Source organism: Amphiprion ocellaris, chromosome 4, assembly GCF_022539595.1.
Source record: "Amphiprion ocellaris isolate individual 3 ecotype Okinawa chromosome 4, ASM2253959v1, whole genome shotgun sequence".
Lineage (NCBI taxonomy): Eukaryota > Metazoa > Chordata > Actinopteri > Pomacentridae > Amphiprion > Amphiprion ocellaris.
In genome coordinates this window covers 14,704,930-14,731,603 of record NC_072769.1, presented here as the reverse complement: position 1 = coordinate 14,731,603, position 26,674 = coordinate 14,704,930, and the positions used below count along the sequence as shown (strand labels likewise).

The window sequence follows — 26,674 nt, the reverse complement described above, 5'->3', positions numbered from 1 at the left end:
ATATCGCGAGATTAAGAGGCACTCTCACAACTTGCTTTTTTTCTCCACAGGGCACTCACGATGTAACTCGATTCCCACGCCTTATTGAGCAATAAAGCAGACTACACCTTTCTACACCGAGAAGCTGAAAACACAGCGAGAAGATAACAAAAAAAGTGTTAGATAAACTGCAGCACTGGAAATACATGTTGTTACAGACAATGAATCATCCCCATGGCATTTATAAGGCTAATAATTATTCTTCTCAGAGAAAATAACAATAAAATAAATCAAATCATCCTTAACCTCAAACAACTGCAATGTCATTTTTGGGATATATTTTATTAAATAAATTTATTTTTATTTTTCAAACAGTGAATATTAAAAAAAAGTATAAAAATTCAAAAGAAAAAGGAATCAATTGAGATAGTGCTACACGAGCAATGGTTCCAAAATCTCTGACAGCATTTGGATATTTTACAGACTACATGCTTCTTCAAAAATGTGTTAAAGTGATATTTATACAACCTGACAGTTATAAGAGGGGGCACACATAGTATGGTGAAGTAAATGGCAACAGAGTTTTATGACACCATCAAACATATACTTTATCTTTACAATCTCACAATGAGACTCCTGTAGATGGACATGATACAGTACAATTGCATTCTGTAAAGTTTATTACACATTTAACATAAAAAACTGTTTTGTTTTTTTTGAAAACCTGAAAAAAACTAAACCCACTCGCTGTTTCAGCATTAACCAAAACACCAAAGAAGCAACCCTCAGCAGGTTTCAATAGTCGTCTGATGTGCCCTCCTTTACTTCCCCTCAACACTTGGTAACACGCAGCATCGCATGTCTCACCACTTGCTGGGAGACGGAGCATTGGTCTGAGGGGAGGAGGGGATTGCAAACCAAAAACACTGGCACTTGAGCAGGACGACCAGCTGGCAATAGATGATGTTTAAATCCACATAGGAAGCTCAGGAACAAAATGCTGCAGACGTTTGATTTTCAGATTTCAAAATCTCTACATACTGTATCCCATTGTGTAAAAACTTCTTAACCCCTTTCTATGGAATTTTTGCAATTGTAACATATCTAAATGGAAAAGCTTGGAAAGGGAGAGCTGCAATGCCAGAATGCATGTATGAGACATAGTCTGAAAGTGAGCTTCTTTAAGTTTGTGAAAATATGCTTGTTTATAATGCAGCTGAAACTACTGTAAAGAGACCTGGTGGCTGTAAAGAGGTCAAGCGTCACATCCATCTGCCATTGGGAAGTGGAAATGATGACAGCTCACAATGCATTCTTCGAAACATTTTCTTCAGAAGTGTGCATAATGGACTGTCTCCTTCTGTCAAAGACTCACAAAATCCCCACTTCAGCTTTCATAGCAACACAACAGTTTGTGAAAAGGCAGCAGGCATTCTCCGAAGAGGAAGTGAGCAAAGCCTTCCTAAACATCTCTGACAACACCCTGTTTGTTGTCAAGGTGAGGCATGAAAACTTGGGTCTGTAGCATATAGTGAAATATAAATTTAACTATGTCAGTTTTCAGAAAATTTTTCTTAGACAAGTTCTTCCTGAGTTAGTGTGGATATTTGGCAGTGCTCCGCTGTTTCATAACTGAGGATTTTAGAAAAAATGTTTAAGGTTCTAAAAAGCAGTGAGTGATTTTTTTTTCTAAACTAAATGAAGTAGCAAAAAAGAGTTGCTGTCAAAGAAGAAACTCACACACATTCAGACACAGAGCTTCATTATAGTTTCAACATTATAAGTCAGTGTACTGTTTCCCCACTTTCCAAATGTTTTTCAGATCATATCTCCAGCAATTTTGATGTAAACAATGTTCTTTGCTTTTGTTGTTCCTTTGTTTCAGGGCTTGTACTTCTAAATTTTCCAGAAAATCTTCTTTCTGTAGAGTACGTAGGAAATCAAGACCCAACATGAAGTGGCCACAAGATTCTGAATGAGGTGTTCAGTATGGGATTGGCTGTTGGCCATGCGCCAACGGAAAGGAAAGTAGTCCTCAAACACTTCATGGCCCACATAAATGAGGATGGAGTTCATTCCTGGAAAACAAAGATCACAATGACCAGAGAGATACAGCTGAATTTGATCAATTTTATTACACAGTGCTCATTTCTCAGACCCTACCAGATCAAACCCTGCACTCTAAGTTTGCATCAAACTCAATTAAAAACTGCAACTTTAACTTTATTTAAACTTTCAAATGCTATCTTGGTTAAAAGCATTTGGTTTAAAATGTCAAAAAATACTAATCCAACTCCTTTTGTCTGGTTTTAGTGCTCACCAGGGTAGAAGAAAGGTGCCCCAGACCACCATTTCTTCACATCTACGGTGTAGTAGACCAGCACTAGCAGCACAAAGGCAAAGCAGGCCAGTGTTGTCACGTAGGACAGAGACCTAAAGGGGAAATAAACACACACAGCAACAATGTTTAAAGCATTCTATTGTAAATATTTGTCAGCGGTATCCCTGTAACTTTCCTTTGTCTGGAGTTGCCCTACAAATTCTCTCTTGTCTTATTTCTCAATGCTACCTTCAAAAAAGTAAGTTCATCCCTATAGTTGCAGTTTAATGCACATTATTAACAAGCTGCATTGAGCAATGCATCAGCAATGCATCAGCACAAATAGGAGTTGTCAAAATCACCATGTGTTGCTTTGAAGAAATATGTGTACATTGGCTACTTTTGATTTGGAAGGTGGCTGGCTAGAAAAGAACTGTAAATATAGAAAACACAGAGTATAGTGGAATTTTATGAATCATTTAAAATGAGTGTGAAATTGGGAAGTGACTTCATATGTCATGTTATCTATGTGTTAATGTCCAAAATGTAAGTGAGGAAAGAACAGAATACAGTGCATATTGTCCACAAAGCTGCGGATTCCTATCCTATGCAGAAACTTCCCCAAACATTTAGTCAACAGAGCACAAAAAAGTAACAGCTGAGGAAATCTTCCATCTGAAGATGAGTTAACGCCAATTCATGCTTTCCACATCTTTGATTTCTACATGGTTTCAATCAGCGGAGCCCAGACACAGTAGGAAGCCCTCATTGCTCCAGAAATCCTGTGTTATTCCCATCACCATGCTTGGAACACCAACATAGTCAACCGACTTTGAAGATTCTCAGTCATCCAGGTCATAGTATTCGCAGGAGCTTTAGTAAAAATCAACTGGACTTCTCTTGTAGGTCAAATAATCACTGTCAACAAGCCACTGTTTCCTTGTATGTTTTTCTGTGTTTGACATGAGCAGGCTGCGTATTTGTGCACACGGACGAGGAAAGAATGAATTAGCCACGAAAGCAAACCTTACCACAGGTTCTTGTTGACAGGAATGAAGCCCTGCTCTGTGGAACACTTGGTCAGAGCTGCTGAGATGATTCCCTGTGTGATACAAAAAATGTAACTGGTCAGTCAGGAAGGACCAAGTGTCCTGAAAATAAATGTGTTCAGGAAAAGTCAAAAACACTGTAACTAAGACACTTGTTTTGCAATGAAAAAGGTCATTTAATGTACTCAACAATAACTAATTAATACAGATACTGTCAGCAGAAGCATAAATTAAGTCAATTTGCTTACCAGAAATAAGCCCCATATGAGGAACCTTGACATAATACTTGTGGGGAGATCTCTGTAGTGCAAGATTATTTTTCCTGCCTGAGGACAATTAAAATACAACAATTCAATCCAATAACTTTGTAACCTTTATTGTTCAAATGGTCCGTTTCATTTACTTAATATTAGATATTGGAAAAATTGATAAAAGAAACACTCCAGACAAATACACATTACAAACCTGTAATCCAAGAAAAGCCATGAGAACAGAGTTGATGCTACCAAGAACACCCTCTGGGTCATATGGCATGTGTGTTCCATAAATCACCTGAATTAGAATAAAAGCAGAAATGGGTTTTAGTAAATGTACAATCTACCCTCGCTGCACCTCTAACATCACAATGGTTGATTTTAACAAGTGTGTATTGATTGATCACAGAGAAATTGGACGTATAAACTCAAACTTGACGTTTCAAGGAATATAGAGACTAGATGTATGGACTCTTGGTATGTTTGGGGTGCTGTAGTGGACACTAACCCGTGATGTGGGAGTCTGGTAAATGTGGTTTTCTCCCAGAAGCCAGCGGTCAATGAAACCAGCCGCTCCCCCGGTACAGTTAGCATACAGACCCATGTCCCCAATCCCACCTGGACCCAGATAGCCTCTGTTTCCAAAAAGCAGAGTGAAATCAGTGTTATTAACGCAAGACAGACTGTATCAAAGGGAAGGTTAGGGTTTAAAAACAAACACAGGAGGCAGATGAGGATTTGGAACAAATTCTGTCAGCTCTAATTGTAATCTGTGTATTTGTTTTCTTGTTAATTAAAGTTCTACTGTTTAATTTCTGCTAAGTAAGTGCACTGCAAATAATTTATTGCAGTAAATACTGTAAACAAAAAACAAATTTAACACAAAAGTAAATACTTGTGAAAGCTGAAAATTTGTCATTACTGCTATAAAACTACAAGTAGCACTACTTTAGCATAGCAATTTAGCATCAGACTTAAAGTTTCACTTCATGAAAAAACACTCAGACACAAATGCCCGAAACTGTGTGATAAACATATTTTTCGAATGTGGCAAAAATCTTTGTTGCTTGCTAAGCTGAAACAGACAAATATTTACAGTATATACAAAAATGCCCTGTTTGACTTACGTTGGGCAATCTGGTACAGGAAGTAGGAAAGTGAGGCATAGCCAGACGACTTCTAAAAGAAGCACACACAGCCATGCTGGCCAGTACAGCAGGATATCGAGGCCAGGAGCCCACCAAGCATCCTGGAAAACATAGACGCTCCTCAATCAAACACTTTTCTTCCTTCAAAATACATTTACCATTAATAGGTAAACAGGAAATGACAGTCAAAACACAAAGATTGAATTTTTGCTTTTTTGTATCCACACAGCAGATATGGCAATTTTTTTTTAAGCTGGAAAGTTACAGAATGAAGGTAAGATTGAGCTGTCAACTGACCGTCGTAAGGATGTCAACATGGCCCCTTGCCACTAATAAATCCAGGCAGGCTACAAGCAGGTATGACCAGGCAAGGCGCTGCAACACGCCTGGGATCCGCAAGTTGTTCCAAGACACTGTGCAGCAGATGAACGTGAAGAATCAGTACAGATGAAGGTAGAAACACGAAAGCATATTAAAAAAAAGAAGAAATGTCGTTTGAAAGTCCACAGTTTGGAATACTATGAAAGTACATGGTCTATTAATGATCAAAATACAATATTGGGACATTATAGACAATATCAAAACAAGTGAGTTTATACGTACATGCCCCCTGGCAATAGTTGGGGTTAATGACGAAGACACCAATGATGAAGAGCTGCATACTCCGCCACACAACTTTCCTGAGCAGCGAGCGTCGGGTTGTGCCTGCACGCAGCATGGAGTTGATGGAAAGTGCAATGGATGTCCCCATTATAAACACAAACCTGGTGGGAATAGGAAGTGTGAGAAAATGGACAAAAAAAAGGAGCAAGGTGAAGATGAGATCAGGTTCATTTAACAGGAGCATTAGCTAAAAAGCTATACCAATAAGGTTCATTATTTTGGTTTGGCTCATTCCATTTCTTTTGTGACAGGTGAGATTTTATCCTGGAGTCTGTTTTATAATGGAAGAAAGTTGCTCCTTTACTGCCTTTTAGGAGTATGGTGGCTTGTGGGGAAAACATATTGCAACATGTATTATTTTATGTGCAAATTGTAGTGTAACTGGAGGAATCAGTCCTGCTACTCCAGTACATACATTCTGTATTAATATTATTACATTAAAACAAAACTGTTGATGCATTTTCACTTCCACGTGTGAGGGGAAGTAATGAGCATTCCAACACTTGTCTAATTCAAGAGTGCACTCAACTGCAGTTTTAAGACATGTTACAAAAGTGCTGTAGGAGAATACTGAAATTGGCCTTACCAAGGGAAGACCAGATCTGCAACAGTGAGCCCTGTAAGGTGACAAATGGAAAATGCAGCCTTCAAAATCAACAACAATATCAATGCTGACACCAAGACAAGTTACAAAGGACTGTGAATTCTAGCTAAGCTGTGACATGGTTCAAAAAACTGTTAGTGGAACCAGGTGGGACTTACCATTCCAGCTTTCGTGTTTGAAGAACCAGTAACGCCCTCCTCCATAATTCACAAACACCATAATGACTAAGGAGATGCTGACAGGAAGAGAGAAAATGCAACATTTACATTTGAACTGCAGACAAATGAGTGTGTGTGTGTGTGTGTGTGTATATATATATATATATATATATATACACACACACACACACAATGGAAAACATTACATAACAAAAAGGGTGCACTTGAAGAAAAATGACACCACAGTGTGAAGATGCTGGATCCATGTTAATATTGTCAGCGGGAACTCACTAATAAGAGATAATTCTAATGTCAACTACTAAAATGTCCCACTACAATACTGTAATGACAGTCTCACAATACAGCATGATGACAAATAAGACCATGTGGTAAATAAGTTCATATCTCTTACTGAGCAAGTCGAGCTGCAGAGGTAAGGGAGGGGATAGAGCCTACCCTCTAAACGTGTCCAGAGATCGAAGCCTCTTGCTGGGGCTGGGTGGCGGAGGGAGGATGTTGTCTGTAACTGGTGGCACCATCCGAGGAGAGCCCAGTTCCTGGATGGTGAAAATACGGCTACACATGAACATTATTCAATTGAAAGCATATAACCACCGTTTCATATATTCTAATAACACCTGTGTCACATTTCTAAAATCAAATTTCCGAACAGCTCCACAACATATATTAGTGAAACTGAAAAAAATACACTGTTTGTTTTCTAATTTTGCTGTCATTAAAATACTATCATGACTTAACAAGTTCCTGCAATAACAGTGTGAATGTAAGAACTCCTGACGTAGAAAAACTCACAGAGTTGATGAGTCTCTCTGTCTCCATGGATCCACCAATTCGGAGGACGAGACTCCTCACTGCTCCAAGTCTAGACAAGCAATAATCAAACAGTTTAGGATGAATAGAGCTTGGCAGAGATTTACACAAGTTAATGCCACAACTTTTCAAAAATGCTTTACCAAAATGCTTTTAGTCTAATAAGGTCAGGCTGCCAATAATTTAATCTATCATATGTAAACGTGGCATTGGTTGTATGTGCAGATAAGACAGTGCAGATTTTCTAATCAGTATCAGGATAATCATTTTTCTTCTTAAGAATTTACTGAACACAGAAGAAGAAAGCAATTAAATGAGCTTACCCTAATATTTTCCTACCAGCTGCAAATACCAACCCCAGTCCAGCAAAGATAAGAAAAGCAACCAAGATCGCTGTGTGGGGAGAGTAGGATATTACTCATACGTAGCATGCAGATCGAGTATAGCATTGAACCACTTGACGTGTTCACATCGCAGAAGCTCATGGGTGTGTTTGTGTGTGTGAGACTCACGTATGTAGCTGTTCACGGGGTCTGCATCTGTCGAAACAGAGCATTTGACTTCTGAGGAGTTGTTCAGGTTTTGCATCCACAGAGAGTAGTTCCCATGCTCCCCAAAGTGGAATGGAACCCTGGATAATAAAAACAACAAGCCAGCAGCTAATGAGCCAAAGTACCCATAGTCATTCCATTGATCTTTATTTGGACATGAGCTAATTTTCATTCAGTGATGACATGTGATGTTTATGTCTTCTATGATTTTGCAAACTCATACGCTAAATATCTTCAAATAACCTTTAAAGATACCTCACACCATCTCAACTGTGAAGTTAAACTGTGTGGGATTATAAAGACCTTCACAGGCTGCGTTAAGTAATTTGTGTGCTGTATATCATATTCAGGAATACGTGCTGACCTAAAGAACTTCATAGACCTTTTTAAAAATATATGTATGAGCAATGTGGTGAAGAAATATAATGTTATTTTGAGAAAAGTGACAAAAAAAGGAATCACGGCTCTTAAATGGTTGTTCATGTTTTCAAATCCACTTCTTGCCAATCCCACTACATGAACTTTCGTTTAGGGGCATAAAAAAAAGCATAGGTGAGATTAGCTAAGCTGTCACACACCTAAATCTCATTTACATTCAATCTGCAAAATGTCAATAAGACGTTTACATTAAGTTAGCAAATACTCACTCCTGATGTACTGTGAAATATGACTGTATTCTTAACTTACTTGCAGAGCTCCATGCTGACGAGAGTGCTGTTGAGCTGTAGTGTAATTTCATGCTGTGTACCTACAATAAAGTCCACTGAACTGGGCTGGCCAGGACTGGGTCCTGCAGGTACCACCCCTAGCTGCTGGTACAAACACTATCACAAAGAAACAAAGGCCCAGATCAGAACATTATCATCATTCTTGTCTGAAGCGAGTCAAACAGCCACAGAATCAAGTGGAGGAGAATAATTGGTAAGCGTGAGGCTACCTGATAGCAGCGCTGTGACATCCAGGACACCACCACCTCAGTGTCCAGGTCATTCTTGACTGTCAGAAGTGCTTCATCCATCTTCAGAGCTAAGTGCTTATGATGACTGAAGACAGCTGGAGCAAGAAATAACAGTAGATATTGTGCAGATCAGATTAAATTCATTAACAAGCATTTTTTTTCTGCAAAAAAGGCAAAACGGTGGTAAAGTTGCAGCCTACAGCTTACTGCAGCTGACCCCACCCAGCTGTAAAGCCACTGTTCACTGAAGAGACATTTTTTTAAAAACTTAATTTAAATCATCAGAACACTGTGTTTGCTATTAGACTAGTTATAATTTTAATAAAGTGCACATGCGCATAAAACTCCCACCTTTCCTGACTGCATGTTAGCATGTTATATAAGGCGAAGATAATCATACCGTGAAGGGTTAGCATTTTTAAAACTTGCAGAAAGAGGCTACCAGCTTTTAGCTTACCTTGAGTCTACGTTTTTACTGCTATCGCTACGAACACGGAGCGTAATCCATACCAGTGTGTGGTGGCTACAAGCCCACTTTAACTGCAAGCTACATCCAGCAAGCTAACGCTACCGTCTGGAGGGGGAAAGCATGTGAGATGGCTGAAGTTATGGCTGCAGAGCCAAGTGGTCACATGCCCAATTAATCCGTAAAATACCCCCAGGAGGGAAGTTCAAACGACTGGAGCTCACTCTTGGACAATTTTCCTTCAGCTGGTGTTAATGTATAGTTAGCCGTGAGCTAACAGATTTGAGACCTTAATAGTTAATTATTTGAAACAACGTTAGCCGAAGTAAAAGAAAAATTAGTTGACTGTCGAAAGTCGGTATCATCGCAGAAATGTAATTTAAACAAATGAAGAGACTCGTGTAAAACCTGCTACTTTAGCTAGCTAACTAGCTGGGTTGCTAGCCAAGCCACAAATCAATGTCCTGCTCTTTTAACTTCAGATCCTGTGCACTTACATGCGGATACTTCGGCTGTCAGAGGCACCACAAAAACGGCGACGACCAAAGCAGCAGCAGCGAGGGGAACCATATTATTTTCCTCTTGTTGTGTAGTTTCTTCCTGACTTGTCAACTTATTCAGCCCTCCATCTGAAGTTGTGTGTTCTATGTTTTTCTTTGGTTTCCTTTTTGCCATAGTCGGTCCAACTTCCGACCCTGGCTTGTTTTGACATTGTAGTGGGAGCGAGAAGGGACAAAGTACCTGTACTATGAACGCTACCTGTGTGGATCGCCACCACTTGTGAGATAAAAGGACCATTAGAGTAGTTCCAGCTACCATGTGCGAGACATGAGTTAAATTAGTAGATTCCTTTGTAAAAATCCAGTTTATTTTGACTGAGACACACATCCTAGGTCTTTATCCCTTTTCAGGCATGGCTTATGGAACATGAGTGGCTTCCTTTATCAGTTAAAGTGATGGCTTTCTGTCATTCAGACATAAGTCACTATTTAGTTCATGTTCCTCGTTCAGTTTAATAACCAAAGAGATGCATGTCTGAAAACGGCCTTTGTATCCTTAAACTTATTTTTAAGTTGTCTACACTTTGTGTTGCACATGTAATATACACCACCATTCAAAAGTTTGGGGTCACTTAGAAATGTCCTTATTTTGGAAAGAGAATCATTTTTTCCAATGCAGATAATAATAAATTAATCAGAAATACAATCTAGACATTGTTAATATGGTAAATGACTGTTCTAGCTGGAAACGGCTGATTTTGAAAGGAATATCTACATAGGGGTACAGAGGAACATTTCCAGCAACCATCACTCCTGTGTTCTAATGCTACATTGTGTTAGCTAATGGTGTTGAAAGGCTAATTGATGATTTGAAAACCCTTATGCAATTATGTTAGCACATGAATAAAAGTATGAGTTTTCATGGAAAACATGAAATTGCCTGGGTGACCCCAAACTTTTGAAAGTTAGTGTAGGTCTCAGTTATGTGGTCAGGTGCGGTGCCAAAAAGGGATTGTCTACCAAAAACTGTTTCCCACTGTTGCCCTTGTGTCTTATGTGTGTTATATTACGTGTTTAGTGTGCTGGATTGCAACAAATCCAGTTGTTTATAGAGGTTGACATAGCTTCAAAGGACCATTTAAGGGATAACTGCAAAATAGATCATTTTCTTTATTTTTTTAAATGGAATCCATCTTTCTTAACAAGAATACTACTCAAACACAAACAACCTAAACATAACAAAACAGTACGGTAATATTATCTTCAGGATTCAAAACCTTTATTTGTCACAAACACAGTTATACACAATATAACTTATCTAGTCCGTAACCAATATTTTACAATACAAGAACTTTATTTATCCCTGAGGGGCAATTCAATAATAATAATAATAATAATAATAATAATAATAATAATAATAATAATAATAATAATAATAATAATAATAATAATAATAATAATATTATTATTATTATTATTATTATTATTATTATTATTAATAATAATATATATATAATAATATTATTATTATTATTATTATTATTATTATTATTATTATTATTATTATTATTATTATTATTATTATTATTATTATTTTCATTGTGGAATAATGTGTCACTTATTTTCTGGATTATTCAGCTGGTTGTTTGGACTTTAAAATGCCAGAAAATCAACAAAATGCTCTTCTTAAATAGCTTGCGTTGTCCGCCACCCAAAGATATTCAGTTTAATGACACAGATGAGTAAAGAAAACACAAAATATAAAAATATAACAAGCTAGAATCAGAGAATTCAGACTTGTTTATTGCTTAAAGGCGTCCCTCATAATTTCTCATAGTACAGAACCTTTTCAAAATTAATGTATTCATAACTCTCACTCCTGTTTCCTAACAGATAATTCGGCACGGGTTTTTTTGTTCAAATGGCGCATGCGCATATGCATAAAACAACAAGGATTCTAAATCGATGACCGATTAAATCAACGGCGACTCCCGTCGGACTTCATCTCTCACAATGGCAGACAAACAAAATGCCCAGAAAAGGTAATATAATACTTTCTTCTATTTAACGATTGGTTGCTTACTTAAATAGTGATAGCATAAAACTTGTGACGAAATAGACAGAAGAATAATAAAATAAAAATAGAAGTAGTAATGTACTAACTTAAAAAGGCTTAGCAAAGTAGCTAGCGGCGTTAGCTAGCATTTTCTAACACTTTATCCTCGCCTTTTCTGTTTTTTCATAGCGTCAAAATAGCCACTGGAGCAGTAGTTTGTGTTGAAAGTGAAATCAGAGGAGATGTTACAATTGGTAAGATGTTTTTGCATTTATTCAATGACTAGTAAGCGCCCCGGAGTTAAGAAGTCCTGCTTTTATGTTTCTCAAAGCGGATCATAGCTGTGATAGATTTACTGTAGGCGTGATACGTCCTGTATTTTGTTTACTCAGGCCCCAGGACAGTGGTCCATCCAAAAGCTCGTATCATTGCAGAGGCAGGACCCATTGTGATTGGAGAGGGCAATCTGATCGAGGAGCAAGCCCTCATCATTAACAGGTCAGTCAAGATTCCTGGTGCTTAAATGTAACCTGCATTTCACAGTTTTACCCATCTTTGCATGTTGCCTGCCTGTGTTTTGGAACCAGCTTTACTTGAATCAATGCCCGCAGGTTTATTTGTTCTGCCCCACAGTTACCCGGAAAATATCACACCAGATTCTGAAGTGGAACCAAAGACGATGACCATTGGTATCAACAATGTATTTGAAGTTGGCTGTGGTATCCTTTTGACCAGCCTGTCAAATCTTTGTCCACAAGTGACTTTGAATTGTAGTCATTTTTTTTTAATAATCAAAGCTACTACAATGGTGTTGCCTTAACAGATGACAAACAGTATCACAGGCACTCAAAATTGGTGACAACAATGTGATAGAATCTAAAGGTGAGACGTTTGCATCATTGTTCGGTGTTTAGTGTGCGATCATGTAGCGATGGGACCTGCAGAGATGAACAAATATATAATTTATGTGACGTCATTCACTGTATTTAATATCCTCTTCTTTGCTGTCTAGCCGACGTTGGCAGAAATGTGATCCTCACCAGTGGCTGTATTATTGGAGCCTTCTGTCAGGTCAACACCTGTGAGGTCATACCTGAGAACACAGTCATCTATGGCTCTGGATGTATGAGGCGGGTTCAGACAGAGAGGCCACAGGTATTGATACATAACTGGGCATCATTTGGGGTGTAACAAGCACCCCAGGCTTGTGATTAGCATTGAAAATTTGACATCCAACTATTTCAGAGAGGTTTCGATTTATCTCTGGTAACTAGAGACTGAAGTTGATGGTGATGTTTTAGTAGACTGCAAAGTGATTGTACAGGTTTTAGAGCTAATGCATTCACCTCTTCTATATGGGATCTAAATCGAAACATACTGTTCATTTCATAATAATTTCAACAGGTGCCAAAACTCTCATTCTGATAAATATAGTACTATATGTGACTAGTGCATTTACACTGGCTAAAGACGACCTGTCCTGGAAAGAAAAGGGAAAATAAACATTGTAGTCACACGTTTTAGTGAACCTTGAATGTGATTTTGCTTTTGGTGTCAAAATGAGGTCTTTAATATTGAAAGCATTGTGAAATACATCCCTTTTATGCATTTTGTTTATGTGTCTGTTTGTTATCATTCCAGCCCCAGACTCTTCAGCTCGACTTTCTGATGAAGATTTTGCCAAACTACCACCATTTGAAGAAAACTGTTAAAGCAGGCCATGCTGCTAGCTAAAACTTAACTACAGACTTTTTAAGTTGAATTGTAAATGGCTAGCAAAGCTGTGTTTCAATAGATTTTGCTGGAAGAAAGCATGAATATATATAATTATATGAGTCTAACCAATCAGTAAATGTTTTATTCACTTACTGATATTTTATACTCTAAACTACAACAGCAGATTAAGCACTTCATCTTTATTTTGCTGTGCTGAAGTACTGTTTTCTATGATTAAATACATTAAAGTGCTGCAAGTGTATTTGATGTACTAACTTCTAACCACAGCAGTTACCAGTACTTTCATCACGAGACTTTAAATTTTATTATTATTATTATTATTATTATTATTATTATTATTAATAATAATAATAATAATAATAATACCAATAGCCACATTATAAAAACTGAACGTTAATTAAAACATTTTAAGTATTTACACTGATTCTAAGTGTAAATTTTATACACTACATAGAAATGCTAAATGTTGACGGGTAAAATGACCAAATAGAATTGAGGCAGTATTGTGTAACAATGCAATTTATTAAAATAAGTTCAAAAAATTCTAGTATTTTAAACCACTATACCAGGGTTCTGCAAAGTAGAAGCATTTAAATATTTTTGAAATTCCACAAGTAATAAAGTTGAAAATTTTTCATGCTGGATGAGACTTCAGTGTGATGCACTGCACAACACAAGGCTGTTTTTTTTGTACTTCCTATTCAAAGGATGGAAGGTTACCATCAGATGAGAACTGCTACCCATTCAAATAAAACCATCCACACACTTTTATGTTACACTAAATAAAATAATGAAAAAAGTATTTACACATTTCAGCCTCTGACATTTTAACAGGTCATGGTGCTACCTTTGAAAGTTGCAGTTTTGGTAAGGGCATTCTTTGTCCTTAATGATATCGGTACTCTTTTCTTCCAGTGTCCTTCAATTACAACCGATCAATAAACTGAAAAGGATTCCAAAACACAGTAGCTATTGAGTCACTGTAATGCAAGACCACTGATCACTGCAAGGAGCATAAAGTAAGGAAAATAAGCTAGTTTGTTTGACATTACAGACAACCATGAAAAGTCTGTTTTGTAGTGAGGCCAAGGTCTCCATCTCTAGCCATTTACAGATTACAGAATCAAGTGAGAGGAAAGATTTCACTTCTTTACAGGAACCCCATCGGAATAGTCCTCCAGTACTCCAGCCAAATGGTTGTTGTGGGTCTTGAAGTGTCTCTTCCTCTGCCCGCCTTGCTTCTTTCTCTTTTGAACTGGTAACTGCGGGGAACACAGAAACAAAATCAGCACTGATTAAGAAGCTTGATTAAGTACAAATGCCATTACTGAGTGCTTAAGCTTTTATTTCTAGTGAAATGAATCAGGTTTATTTGAATTTGACAGACAAAAATCAAGGAAATGATATACAAAAAGAGACACTGACCACTTTTTTTGGTCCCGTTTCTTGCATGGAGGAGATGCCTTGCTTTTTCAGATACTCCTCAATCTTCTCTTCATCTATGGAGTCAACTGGAACACTCCTCCACAGCTTCTGAAATTCTGCAATTGAAAAAGTACACTGATTAAAGAGGCAGGTACTCGAGTGGCACCAAACGTATAAAATAACAAACGAAACAAAGCCAAGGCCTGGATGTAATTGCTAAAATCAAAAGCATTTTAAAGTAGAACACACTGATATTCTATCAGCAGCAATAAATGAACTAAATGAACACTAATGAATGCACGGAAAGAGAAATCAAGGTCACCATAAATGTGCTAATTTTATGCTAGATGAACTCAGATATATCAGTTTTTCTGTTGCAGCCGCAACTGGGATGTTGTCATGAATGGAACTTAAAAGTCGGTACTGGAGTCTCAGTGGGTGTGCAAAGACTGTACTTATTGAAAATCAGTCTGACCTTCCTTTTCATTGTGACACAAGTCCTATGATGCACTCAGACCAAAATTGGCTTTCCATTATTTCTATGTGACACGTGGCAAGACATGTCTGTGTCCAATCACCCCACCTCCAGATTTAGAACGCTTGTTTTTTTCAGAACATCTGTTAAAACATATACAACTACATAACCAAAGCTTTGTTAAAGTTTGGTGATTTGTATTGTTTTTATGACAACTATTTGACGTCAAAATCAAAGCGGCTGAATGTATAGAATACAAAGAGACTGTTAAGGATGAAAAGACAGCCAAGACAGACACCAGCACATAGACAGAAACAATGAGCCATATCCCAAATGACAGGCAAGACTGACTAATACTCACCTTCGTCTACCGCAAACTGGCAGTGCTTGTCATTATAGAATAGGATCTTTTTCTTGTCTGGCCTAGTTACAAAGATGATCTGATCTCCCAAAGCCTGTAAATGGTGATACAAGAAGCCATTTTGATGTTGTCACTGTTTAACCATAGCAGAGTACGCTCATCACAAGGGTGGATCTTTTCTGCAGACATGCATATGCTTTGGCATAATCTATATTCATGTTACCTTGATAGCCTTGGCTGAGTTGGGCAGGCCCTCCTCTACATCATCTAGCAGCACACCTCCCAGACCCAGCTGGTCGTGTTTGTCCAGCAGCCTCAGTAAGGCTTTCTTGTCCTTGAGGTTGTACTTAGGTTTGAAGCCGTATGTCCCATCACGGACCTCAATTTTTGGGTTGCTGACTAAGGCCTGAGATTGTCACGTAGAGGTAAAACAGTAGATTAGATTAATAGTGGGAGATGTGCAAAAGTATTCACTTTATTTCATACATTCCACCTATTTAAAAAAAAAAAACTACATAGGATGAAAATGTATATTTTGTTTTGAAATTATCTGTAAAATTTGAAGAAATAATATACTATCACATACAATCAACCCATTATTCAGCTACAGCTGCTCTAATTTTTCTTCTAGTAATGTAGTTTTTGACTTAAATAACATCTTCAACAAGGTATTTAATGTTATATGATGTGTGATATCAGCATAATCACTCAGTTGCTACTCAGCGGTTTCATTCTTTTGCGACATACAGGATGTGTATGTGGATAACAATTACTGTTGCAAGTCATCAGCTGATGGATGGCAGTGAGGACAAAACAAATAGTGGATATTAGGTGAGAGAGTTCTCTGAAATGACAGAGGACAAGAGAAAGTGTAGTACCGACAACACACAATAAATATATGGTGCTAAAAAAATCATGGACACACCTCAGTCATGAGCCACTGCTTCTGTTTCATGCTGATGTCAAGTAGTTTGGTCTCATCCAGAATTTCATCTAAGGTCAGGAAGTGTGTGTCACCGTTCTGATGCCTTGTCTGATTGTTAAGAACAAAAAAGCACACAGATTTACATAAAAGAAAAAAAAAACATAGTCAACAAAAGCATAAAAAGTTTTCATCGTGCTTATTTTATCATGGAAGCAACTGTTTGTCCAACACCACTGACAGGGTTTAAGCCAAATGTCTACAGCAATTTAGTGCTCGACATGCAACTGCCAGGGAATTTTGTACAGTTTGAAAGGGTGCGTTCAACAGATGGCGCAGAAAATCCACACATTCAAAGAAAATCTGTCGAGGTGAGTATGAACTCTGCTGAAAGGGATGAGTCAGAAAGCTAGTGTGACAGGACCTGGCAAGCTCTTAGTAGAGCCACAGCGTTAGAAAGAAGCTGTTTACATAGCAAAAGAAAAACTGAGGACCAAATGTTACACTGCGGACACAAGTGACTCAACTTGGCTGATACAACAGAGAGCAAGTCAAGTCTTAAAGAGCTACAATGGACATGATGATGACAAGCTTAAAATCTAATAAGTGACTGGATGCCATTTTAAAAGATTAAACCAATTTAAAATAAAGAGGGAAAAGTACCCTATAGACTTAAACACACCATTTTCTAAACCAGTTTCTGTTTGCAGATGCAAAACCTTTAAACATTAGTACAATCACCTCTACATTTCTAGAGAAAGTTCCCATCTTAAAACACAAAATATCTTCAGACAGTTACCTTCATGTAATTGACTATCTTGGCCAGGCAGCCAAACTTGTACCCAGAGCTTGCCTTGATGTTGAAGTTTCCATTGCTGGATTCTGTGGAGAGAGAAAGTATAAGAAAATGATTTAATGCCACAGTATTTATTGTAAAGACTGACACCAGGGGACTAAGCTGCAGGTTTACAAAAGCCTTCATTTAAAATGGCTGTAAAATCATCCCTGTGATTTTAATGCCAGCTTGTGTAAATCTTTCAAATCACTTATTGCTTTGTAAGTTCACTTGTCTTTACTTAATTGGGCAAAAGAAATTACCGGATGTATTATTATATCTAGTAAAAAGACCAAAACAAACTATGCATTTGTTGATCATTCTATATTTCCTTGTACATCTCATTTGTTTCTACTGAAGATGGCTTTTAAAATGAAAGGTACATATTTTACTAAATTAGTGTGTCCTTTTGTTGTTGTTTTTAAGCAACTTTGACTCAGATAAATAAGATATTTTGGAGGGACTGCTTCCAGTTGCAAATTAAGACACATTTGCTAAACCAGTGGGTATTTACAGCAGCAGGACGTGTGTGTGGGGGGGGTTTGACTCAAAATCTTCTACAGTGGCTATGTTGATGTGGTTATGGTAATGACAGGACATGTCATTCTGTGCAACAATGTGGCACAAGAATATTTTTTGAATAGTGAACATACTACAGTACAGGAACAAATGTATCCTATTCTCTGGCGGAATCCAAAAATGCTGCTCCCGCCTGGAAACGGTCTGAGGTCTGGACTCAGCACTCACCAATCGAAGCTGAAAATGGACACTGATTCATGAATGATTCATGGTGTGGGTGGGAGCTTCTGTTGCTGTGAGCTGCAAAGTGGGCAGGACGCTGAAACTGTGACAGGCCGGTTAACGAATGGTGCAGAGGCAGGACTAAAGGAGGAGAGCCAATGACGGAGAGAAGCCTGCCGCCGCTCAGCTGAGACATGAAGAGCTGCAAGGAGTGGCGGATGAAGACGGCGAGTGCACGAGCGGCGGCTGAACGTGCATGAGAGTGCTCAGGAGGAAAACAGGTCGAGGAGTGAACGTGGAGGAGGGAAGAGAGTGGAAGACCGGGAGATAGGTGGAGCACCAAAAAAAAAAAAAAAATAGAGTGCATCTTCTACACACTGAGCCTGACATACAGGTGAGTCTGCACATTTACTTTTAGAAAAGGATTATCTGAATAATGACGTGTTTAACATCAACAGATCATAACAATCCACAGTATGAATCTCAGCTACAGGCTACTTTTGGTTTCACTGTGAAGCTGTGACTATGAGGGGATGTTGACAGTGCTCCAGCATATACGGGGTAAATTACACATCTTAAATGCAGCATCTATTCAGAAATACAATTCCATCTGCTTTACAGAAATGTGAAATTACAAATCACCATGTCTAGCAAGTATCTATGGAAAATGTAATTTGAACTATACCAATGACTAAGCTAAGATCATTAGGCGGCAGCTGTAATATCAAGGCCAAGGATGTGCAAGCACGCAGTGGATTAAATAAATATGGGTCTGTCTGTCTGCACACTTCCCACTTGAATACCAAGCAACAGAAACTCTAAGAGCATCATGTCTGGGTTTGTGCAAATGTGTGGTTCGGCTCAAACTGCAGCTCTGAAGACAAATCAATGAGGGACAGACAGCTGTGAGGAGCCGGCCAGAGGCATTAGGAGTGTGTCTTTGGTGTGTGTGTGTGTGTGTGTGTGTGTGTGTGTGTGTGTGTGTGTGAGAGAGAGAGAGAGAGAGAGAGAGAGAGAGAAATATATCCACTGTGCAGAGAGCAATACGTAGCCCTACAACACCTTCAACACCCTGCTGGGGTGGGGCTCATTTGGGGTGAGATAACAGATGCTGCAGGGAGCCAATCTGTCCCTGTGTGTGACTGCTCTTCCAAAACAAAGAGAGACCTCGGGGCGAGGAGGCGAGACAAATTAGCAAAAGAGGTTGTTGTCATGGCAATGAGTTGAAGTGAAATTGATATTATGAGCTGGGTCTGTGATAAGAGGATGTCAAGTTGCTTCAACTGACAAAAGTAAAGCAAATCCACCAAAAAATACTGTAAACTGATGTGTTTCAGTCTGCTACCAAATCAATACCTAGCTCACAGTAAAAAATAGAACCAATTGTGTGAGACCCCTTGACAGTCAATATTTTTGTGTCTTATCTCAACTGTTAAATCATACCATCATCGCGCAAATATGTAGTCAGTGCAGGAAAATTTGAACATAAATATTTTTTTTGACAGACTGTTGCTACACACCCATACACTTTCATAAAAAATTCATCCAAGTGAGTGCAATGTGAAAAAAAGCATTTCATACTTTGTCTAAAAGAAACTGAGGAAGAAAAGGTAACCATGCCTAGAAAGTCTATGTCCAGTAAATGCATCTATAAATTTAACCACACAGAAATACCATTTATACTTGCATTCTTAATTGATGTAGGTTTCAGCTTATTAGGACAACTTAGAATACCAACAACTGAAGACAAGTCAACTGAAATCACTACAACTTTTCACACTGCAGTTTCAGGCAACACAGAAAACTAAGATTGACAAAAGAAGCACTCACCTATCTCTAAGCATGCTAAAACACACACTCACACATACAGGTCATACTAAGATGACACAAATCTATCCTACATATATAGAAGCATTTGTTTTTCACACAATAAGCCCAGTTATCATGTAAAAATCTTTGGAGAAATAAACAGAAAAAATAACCTAACAGGATTGGTTAAGTGTGCTCCTCTTCCTCAACTTGTTTCTGGTGTCCACTCAAGTAAACTGGGTCAGCTCCCTGGATCTCAGTATGTGGTACATAAATGTGTGCGCATACAAGTGGGCTTTTAAAGCATGTATGTGCACATGTGTGTATGTGTGTGTGGGCAGAGATATTGGTGTACTGTTCCCTGAGGACTTGCAATGGTAGGCGTTGGCTGACAATGTGAAAGGAAAGCCAAGGAGAGACAAGTGGTCCGACAATGTGCGCATAGAAGAACATCTTTAACTTTCTTATTACGCTGCACTTCCTTAGATGAAACATTTGTGTAAAGTGTTATGGCCAGTGTCGCAAAGCAAGTGTAGACACTACATTTCACTGTGTATCTGTCCCTTTTTTTATTACCAGGCTTTTCAATCTATTTTTGTTCTGAGCAGATGGTCTCAGTAGGGTTTCTGCTCTTTTGTAATATAACCTTTTGCTCCAACAGCACTTTGTCGTCTCATTTAAGTAAGAATGCTTTCTGTAATGACAGATGCAGGCTCGGGTCTGTTTTGTGTATATACTGACACTGCAATTCATCTTTACCTTCATGTCAAACTCTTTGACTGGTAATCATGTAGTATAACAATAATCACATTACAGCAAATTACCGATGAGAAGTGCTGATGCTTTTATGAGAGGAAATGGGTTTCCCTCTGCGTCTGTGCTCTTTGGAGAGGCTATGCCTTTTCCTAACAGCTGTTAGTTGGTTGTGTGCTTTCTGGTTTTGTTTTAATTATTTACAAGTACTGGAAGCAAATGATGTCCTAAAGAGCATTTGATTCATTACGTTAAGTTTTTACTCAGTCTCTCACCATGACCACACATTTTTTAAACCATCCATTTCACTTTCTAATGTGATCTGCAGTGAATCTCAGAACCGAACACAATCATAGCCATTAAAAATGTTGTCTTTCTTCCTGTTTATTCCAGAAATCATGGCCAACATCACGACCACTATACACCCAAGCAGTCTCCCAGGGCACCCTGAGGCCGTCCCTCTGTCCCGTGTCTCCCTGCAGGTTCGGGAAGCCTACCCCTTCCATGATGGCTGGAATGTGGCGTGTTTTGTCATCCTTCTGCTTTTCATCCTCACTGTCCTGTCCCTGGCAGCCTTGGCCGTGCTATATGAACTGCTCGACTGTGGCTGCTGTGCCAAAGGGAAGACGCACCACCAGCTACAGGAAGAAGGGCCAGGAAGCTGCAGCAAGCTCATTATGACCAGCATTTGCAAGGAGCCAGAATCCCACACTGAGGTGGTATAGGGGCAGCAAGGGATGAAGAAGTTGCAAATCAGGAATTCGGGGTTCATTGCTGAATCCGCAATGCTACAATGCTGCCCCTGATTCCCTTAAAAAAAAGAAAAAAGACCTCAAGAAAATGACTAAAAGTGGTTCAATTGCTCACAGTTAGGAGGATGTTGAGAGAAGAGACATTATGGTAAGAGAACGATGTGAAAAAGGAAAAGGACACTGGCTTGGAGTGAGTCTAATTAGCTTTTCATTTCAGTTAAGAGGGAATCTTCACACATCTACAGCTCACCCTAAAAGTAATAGTTTACACCAGAAATACCGCTAGAAGAAAAAAAGAGCAGCCGAGTAGAAATACGACAAACTGTGTGGCTGGAAAACTCACATTTTCAATGCTTTAAAATGAAAGCTGTGAAAGAATGTGCCACACTAAGCGGGCATTTCTTGCTTTGTTTTGTTATATGACGTTGCATGGCCAGAACATGGCAACATGACAAAAAAAAACAAAAAACAAAAACACAATTCTGACCAATATCAGCAAATTAAAAAACAAGCATTCTTGTTCAATGACAACTGTCCTGTGAGTACAACACATACGTTTGCCCTACTAGAGTCAAACAAGCTTTTATTAGACATGCTGTATATATGAAAATACTGTCTAAATCTAAGGACTTGAATATGCTGGTTTAAACTGATCAATCTTAGGTGGATATCATCATTGCTTTGAACCAAGACTGTGTTTCCCTGTTCTTCAGTAAACTGTATGCCATTGTTGTCAACATGTTTAGCATTGCAACATTATCTTCTGACAAGTTTGGTTGCTGCACAGTGATGTAATTTATGTCATGTTGAGCACAATGTATAATTTCATATGCCTTACCACAAAATGCCTAATAAATTGTCACTGAATTATGTATGTTTTTTTCTGCTAAAAGACAGGACAGTTTACATACAAAAATAACATATATCAAAATAAAACATAGTTGTGTGTGATATCAGAAGTAAATCTCATTTGAAAGAGCCTAGTCATATTTTCCTAACAATATTTGTGCAATCTCGAAAAACTGTAATTATCAGTGAGTGGTATTACCTGAGCCGGCACATTGTCGTAACAAAATGATCTGTAGCAGCCCTATTAATATTCACAGAAACATGTTTTGAGAAAACAAATCCTAAGCACCATTCATTCGGCAAGTCAAGGCACGGCTTTGTGAGCACAGAATTAGATTTGTTCATGAGGGAAAACAAATTTAGGAGTCTAACAGATCATTTGAAAATGCATGAGGAGCAGTGTGACTGCATTTGAGTGAGCAGTGAGGATTAAAAAGCTTGTAATGATGACAGATGCTAGCACTCATTTTTGGAGGCAGAGCATCATATGTTCAATTTGACCTGGAAGTGAAGGGTCATCCCATGGGATACTCCCTTCTACTTACAAAATAAAGGCTGGGACAGTAGTTTTTACCCTAGTTTTTTTAAACATATATAGCAGAGTAATGTTGATTGTCAACTATATTTAAAGCCCCTCTACACTCAAAAGGTCTCTTGGACGTTTGACCTTTACAGTGAAAAATCATGAACACTTAAGATCCAAAAGAAATTGACAGATATGAAGACCTTAGTGACTTTGACAAAGCCAAAATTATTATGGACACACAACTAGGCTAAAACATTCGGCATGGTAACGCCTGTGGGGTGTTTCCAGCACTGATGAGCATTTACTTCCAAGGAAAGACAAATGGATGTGCTCTGCTAACATCTTGGTGCCAGACACCACATGGCACACCAGAGGTCTAATAGAGCCCATGATCTGTCATGTTAGAGGGTTAGGGTTAGGTTTGGTGGCACATCAAGTACCTAAAGTATACAGTATTAGTCAGGGATGGTCCTAATGTTTTGGCTAATCAGTGGTGTTGTTCAGAGTTTGGCCCTGAAACACTATTTCTAAATTCTTGAGCTGAAAGTGGAAAGTTTCCCTGAACTCACCTAAAATCTCAGTTTAACACATGTAGTTTAAAGCCAGATTTGTGAAATCACAAGAATTGTGGAAGTAATCCTAGCTCAATAAGCAACCCACATTTGTATTGCACAAACAGTGAGATTTGTCATACACTGATGCAGGAGACATCTTGTATCCACTAGTTCAAGCCTTCAAAAGGAAAATATTTCCATATTCACAGATTAGACATTCTTCAATAAGGGAGAAGGTATACATGCTATTTTTAGAATTTCTAACCAGGTAGATTAACTTTAATAATCCTGTTGCAGCTTGCTAATTAAAAATGGTTGGTAAGCAGTCTTGTGATCTCAGGTTTCTCATTAGCTGCCAAAATAGCTGGGGAAAATTGAGAGAGAAGACTTAGAAACAAGAATGCACAGGCTCAGGATTGCTCACTCATACCAGATTCTGCTCTTGCCAATCCATGCCCATGCACTCTATTAAACTGCAGACTGAGTAGCTGCAGAATTAGTTCTGTACTCTCTCGAATTATTTGTTGTCAATATACTTGAATAGACACATCGCTGTTAAGACCGAAAAGTCCAGCAGTGATGGGTGCCATACATAACCCACCAAAGATAATTTATACTAAGAAAATATGCTTCACCTACCGGTGCTGTGTTTGGACCCCGAAGAGCTCTCTTTGTCTACTTTGGGCTTCTTCTTCTTGTGTGATCCAGAGTCTGATGCAGCCTGTCTTTTCTCGACAGCTGGAGTGGAAAGAGCCCTTTTCTTGAACAGCTCCCTCTCCCTCAGCAGAGCTGGATCCATCCTGGGTCCAAAATGTACCACAAATCAGGAACAATCAGAATAAGTCTATAGAAAAGAAAATTCAACACAGTTCCTTTTGGATTTAAATATTTGTGATTTTAATTGTTCAAATAATTCACTGGAGGTTGCTGTACCTTTCTAAACTAAATCTTGTTTCAAAGGCAGACATTTCACCCTAACACAATACTTTTCATTCTGCATCGAGCAGATTGGAAAGAATCAGACTGTTAATATATCTTTACAGACACATTGCACTGTTGCACGTTTGAATTAACTAGTTTGGGGGCAGTGGACAAAAAACTGTGCAGCTGAATCCTTATTGAAACCACCTACGTTTTTTGTTTTTATTTTCTATTGTCTATTTAAATCAAGTATATTGAACACAGTGGATAAGGCAGCTCTACAGTTGACATACACAGCCAAAGGCCAACCAGTACATGTATCAGCACCAGCAAAATGTCAACTAAAATAATAAAAGGCATCGACTTTAACAAAGGGTTCATTTACACAGCAGGGTCCACTGGCACTCCATGTGCCTTTCGGGGGCCCCTGGGGGCCCTTGGGGGCCAAGGGTTCCGGGGTAGTTACCTGCTTTGCGTTTGGTATTCAAGGCTTGCCCAGAAAACAATCTATTTAAATTACGAATGAGGGCTTCTCTCTCTGTGTACCACTTCACAGTAGTTGTACCGATCCCAGCAAAATCTAACAAATAAGCTGGAAAGACACACGACTGAGCAGAACAGAGCCCCTGTACCAATGTACAGTGGACTAGCACTACAGAGGAAAAGGTAACGAGCTACACTCACAAAAATGTAAAAGGTACCTGAAGGCTAGCATTAGCCAGTTTTCCAGTCACGTTATAAATAGCTAGCGCTAGTTAGTCTGTATGGTTCTAAGTTAGCCTAGCATTGTGGCTCGGTTGTGATAATATCAGTCCAGAGATAGCGACAACCGATGTAATTTACTGAATTCAGTGCTACTCTGGACAACAAAATGAATAAAGAAACGAAACGACCCAGTCTGACACTTAGTAGTTAACCTAGCCTTAGCATTAACGTTATCTTAGTGAACGTTACCTGACACTTGGTTCCTGTTCTGTCTCGGAGAAAGTGACAGGTTAGTCCAAGAGGACTAACTAAGTACGACGGATGCAAAACAGAATGCGTACTTCAGCAAGCCTCAGTTTTTGCCTTGTTACTTAAATGACAATATAAGTTAACGTTAGCTAACTAACTTCATATCATTTTTTTCTCATGCTGCGCTTCCGTTTCTTGTTCGATTTTTCTGGTACGACAGCGAATCCTTGGAAGACGTCATCACGTAAACCAATAATCACAGACAACACTGAGCATGCGCATTATACCAGCGATACATTTTAAAGGAAAAGCGTTTATGGCACTCTAAATATTAGAAAATACATAAAAGAATATGTGTGCTTTTTGAGTGAAAAGATGTGTCTTTGTTCAAATGTTGCTTAATTTAATTTGTATTTAATGGACAAGAAAAAAGAAAACAATAACAGTAATTGTGGCTTGAGGAAAGTTCGAGCCACCTTCTTGTCAGTCCCTCAATTGCTTCTTTAGGACACGTAAAACAGATTTCAAAAATTGTAACTGAAAATTGGAAGAGCTGGATGCATTTTCTGACTATTCAAATGTTGTGGTAACATTTAACAACCACGGATCCCTCTGAGCAACTGACGGAGCATCTGAAAAACAAAATAGATGATGCTTGCCTATATTTCTGATCTTTTAAGACTGTGTGTACCAGTATGCACTGTGAGATCCTCAGACAGAGGCCTTTAGTCCATTCCAGGTATCTGATTGAAAATTAAAGGAGCTAACAGAGCTTTTTGTACTCTGGGCCCCCCAAGGAAATAAGGTTGGGTAAGTCAGTGTTCTCTTTGAGGGATCTTTTTAGATTATATTTTTATCAGAGAGCCTTTCCTGGTTTAAATTTCCTTTTAACTGTCTTTTATACCTTTCAGTAATCAATATAAAATGTTTGCCTTTTCTAACATTATGTTGGTTTCTACACTATGTTGTGTTTTAACGTGTTTTAATTCAAGTTGGTTTTATTTTTGCTGTCTTGTGAAGCACGTTGTATTTGGATTTTGAAAAGCACTCAATAAATAAAGACTACTCTTGTACATACAAAGCAGGGTAAGGATATAGAAAGATATCAAAGTTCTTCCAGTTAACAGTTTTTTGCCTTGTGAAATGTCCTAAAAATAGCAGTTAAGATTAAAATATGGAAGACCAAGACCACATAGGTTTAGTTGACACAAGCACACAGACAGTGATGCAGCGTTGCTTCAGTGACAGGGTCTGCACAAAAGATTTGCCATATGGAAATCATCACAAAAAACTGCGAAAGATATGAAGCAAAACCTGGATAAGCCAGAGTAATTTTTAAACAAGCGTTTCAGCTCTTTGGTCACAACTGCCAAGCTATATTTGGAGAAAAAACCATGGAGTGTAATCTATATTTTGCTTCTGGAACGAGTGGCACAGGAAATATTGCATGGATAAAAAGAAAACCATAGGATTCACTTAAATATCAGAGAATTCTGGATGCAAATGCAGTCTGTCAAGACACT

At 38.4% G+C, this 26,674-nt stretch overlaps 4 protein-coding genes across 5 annotated transcripts; 2 read left to right on the top strand and 2 right to left on the bottom strand.

Moving 5' to 3' along the window:
- Window positions 1-302: 302 nt before the first annotated feature.
- On the bottom strand, window positions 303-9,691 carry hgsnat (heparan-alpha-glucosaminide N-acetyltransferase). 2 transcript variants are annotated; one of them, XM_023279684.3, is made up of 18 exons: window positions 9,479-9,691; window positions 8,495-8,610; window positions 8,245-8,381; window positions 7,519-7,637; window positions 7,330-7,399; window positions 6,989-7,058; window positions 6,632-6,732; window positions 6,176-6,252; window positions 6,000-6,030; window positions 5,354-5,514; window positions 5,048-5,163; window positions 4,730-4,851; window positions 4,111-4,237; window positions 3,814-3,900; window positions 3,597-3,674; window positions 3,331-3,401; window positions 2,300-2,412; window positions 303-2,057 (listed from the first exon to the last, which is right to left on the bottom strand). In XM_023279684.3, the coding sequence occupies exons 1-18, from the start codon at window positions 9,654-9,656 to the stop codon at window positions 1,876-1,878; spliced, it is 1,956 nt and encodes a 651-aa protein (XP_023135452.2). In that variant the 5' UTR covers window positions 9,657-9,691; the 3' UTR covers window positions 303-1,875. The 2 variants fall into 2 exon arrangements, with proteins under 2 accessions (XP_023135452.2, XP_023135453.2); XM_023279685.3 differs by lacking the exon at window positions 9,479-9,691 and adding an exon at window positions 8,973-9,141.
- Window positions 9,692-11,429: 1,738 nt separating this feature from the next.
- Window positions 11,430-13,515, top strand: LOC111574887 (dynactin subunit 6). Its single transcript, XM_023279708.3, has 7 exons — window positions 11,430-11,523; window positions 11,727-11,791; window positions 11,930-12,035; window positions 12,171-12,256; window positions 12,372-12,419; window positions 12,550-12,692; window positions 13,179-13,515. Exons 1-7 carry the CDS (start codon window positions 11,495-11,497, stop codon window positions 13,269-13,271), a joined length of 570 nt encoding a protein of 189 aa, XP_023135476.1. The 5' UTR covers window positions 11,430-11,494; the 3' UTR covers window positions 13,272-13,515.
- Window positions 13,516-13,777: 262 nt separating this feature from the next.
- gtf2e2 (general transcription factor IIE, polypeptide 2, beta) lies at window positions 13,778-25,373 on the bottom strand. Its single transcript, XM_023279707.3, has 8 exons — window positions 25,152-25,373; window positions 23,916-24,076; window positions 17,257-17,339; window positions 16,461-16,568; window positions 15,759-15,941; window positions 15,536-15,629; window positions 14,700-14,815; window positions 13,778-14,536 (listed from the first exon to the last, which is right to left on the bottom strand). Exons 2-8 carry the CDS (start codon window positions 24,073-24,075, stop codon window positions 14,417-14,419), a joined length of 864 nt encoding a protein of 287 aa, XP_023135475.1. The 5' UTR covers window position 24,076; window positions 25,152-25,373; the 3' UTR covers window positions 13,778-14,416.
- smim18 (small integral membrane protein 18) lies at window positions 18,202-22,217 on the top strand. The gene is made up of 2 exons (XM_023279709.3): window positions 18,202-18,427; window positions 20,989-22,217. The coding sequence occupies exon 2, from the start codon at window positions 20,994-20,996 to the stop codon at window positions 21,318-21,320; it is 327 nt and encodes a 108-aa protein (XP_023135477.1). The 5' UTR covers window positions 18,202-18,427; window positions 20,989-20,993; the 3' UTR covers window positions 21,321-22,217.
- Window positions 25,374-26,674: the final 1,301 nt, after the last annotated feature.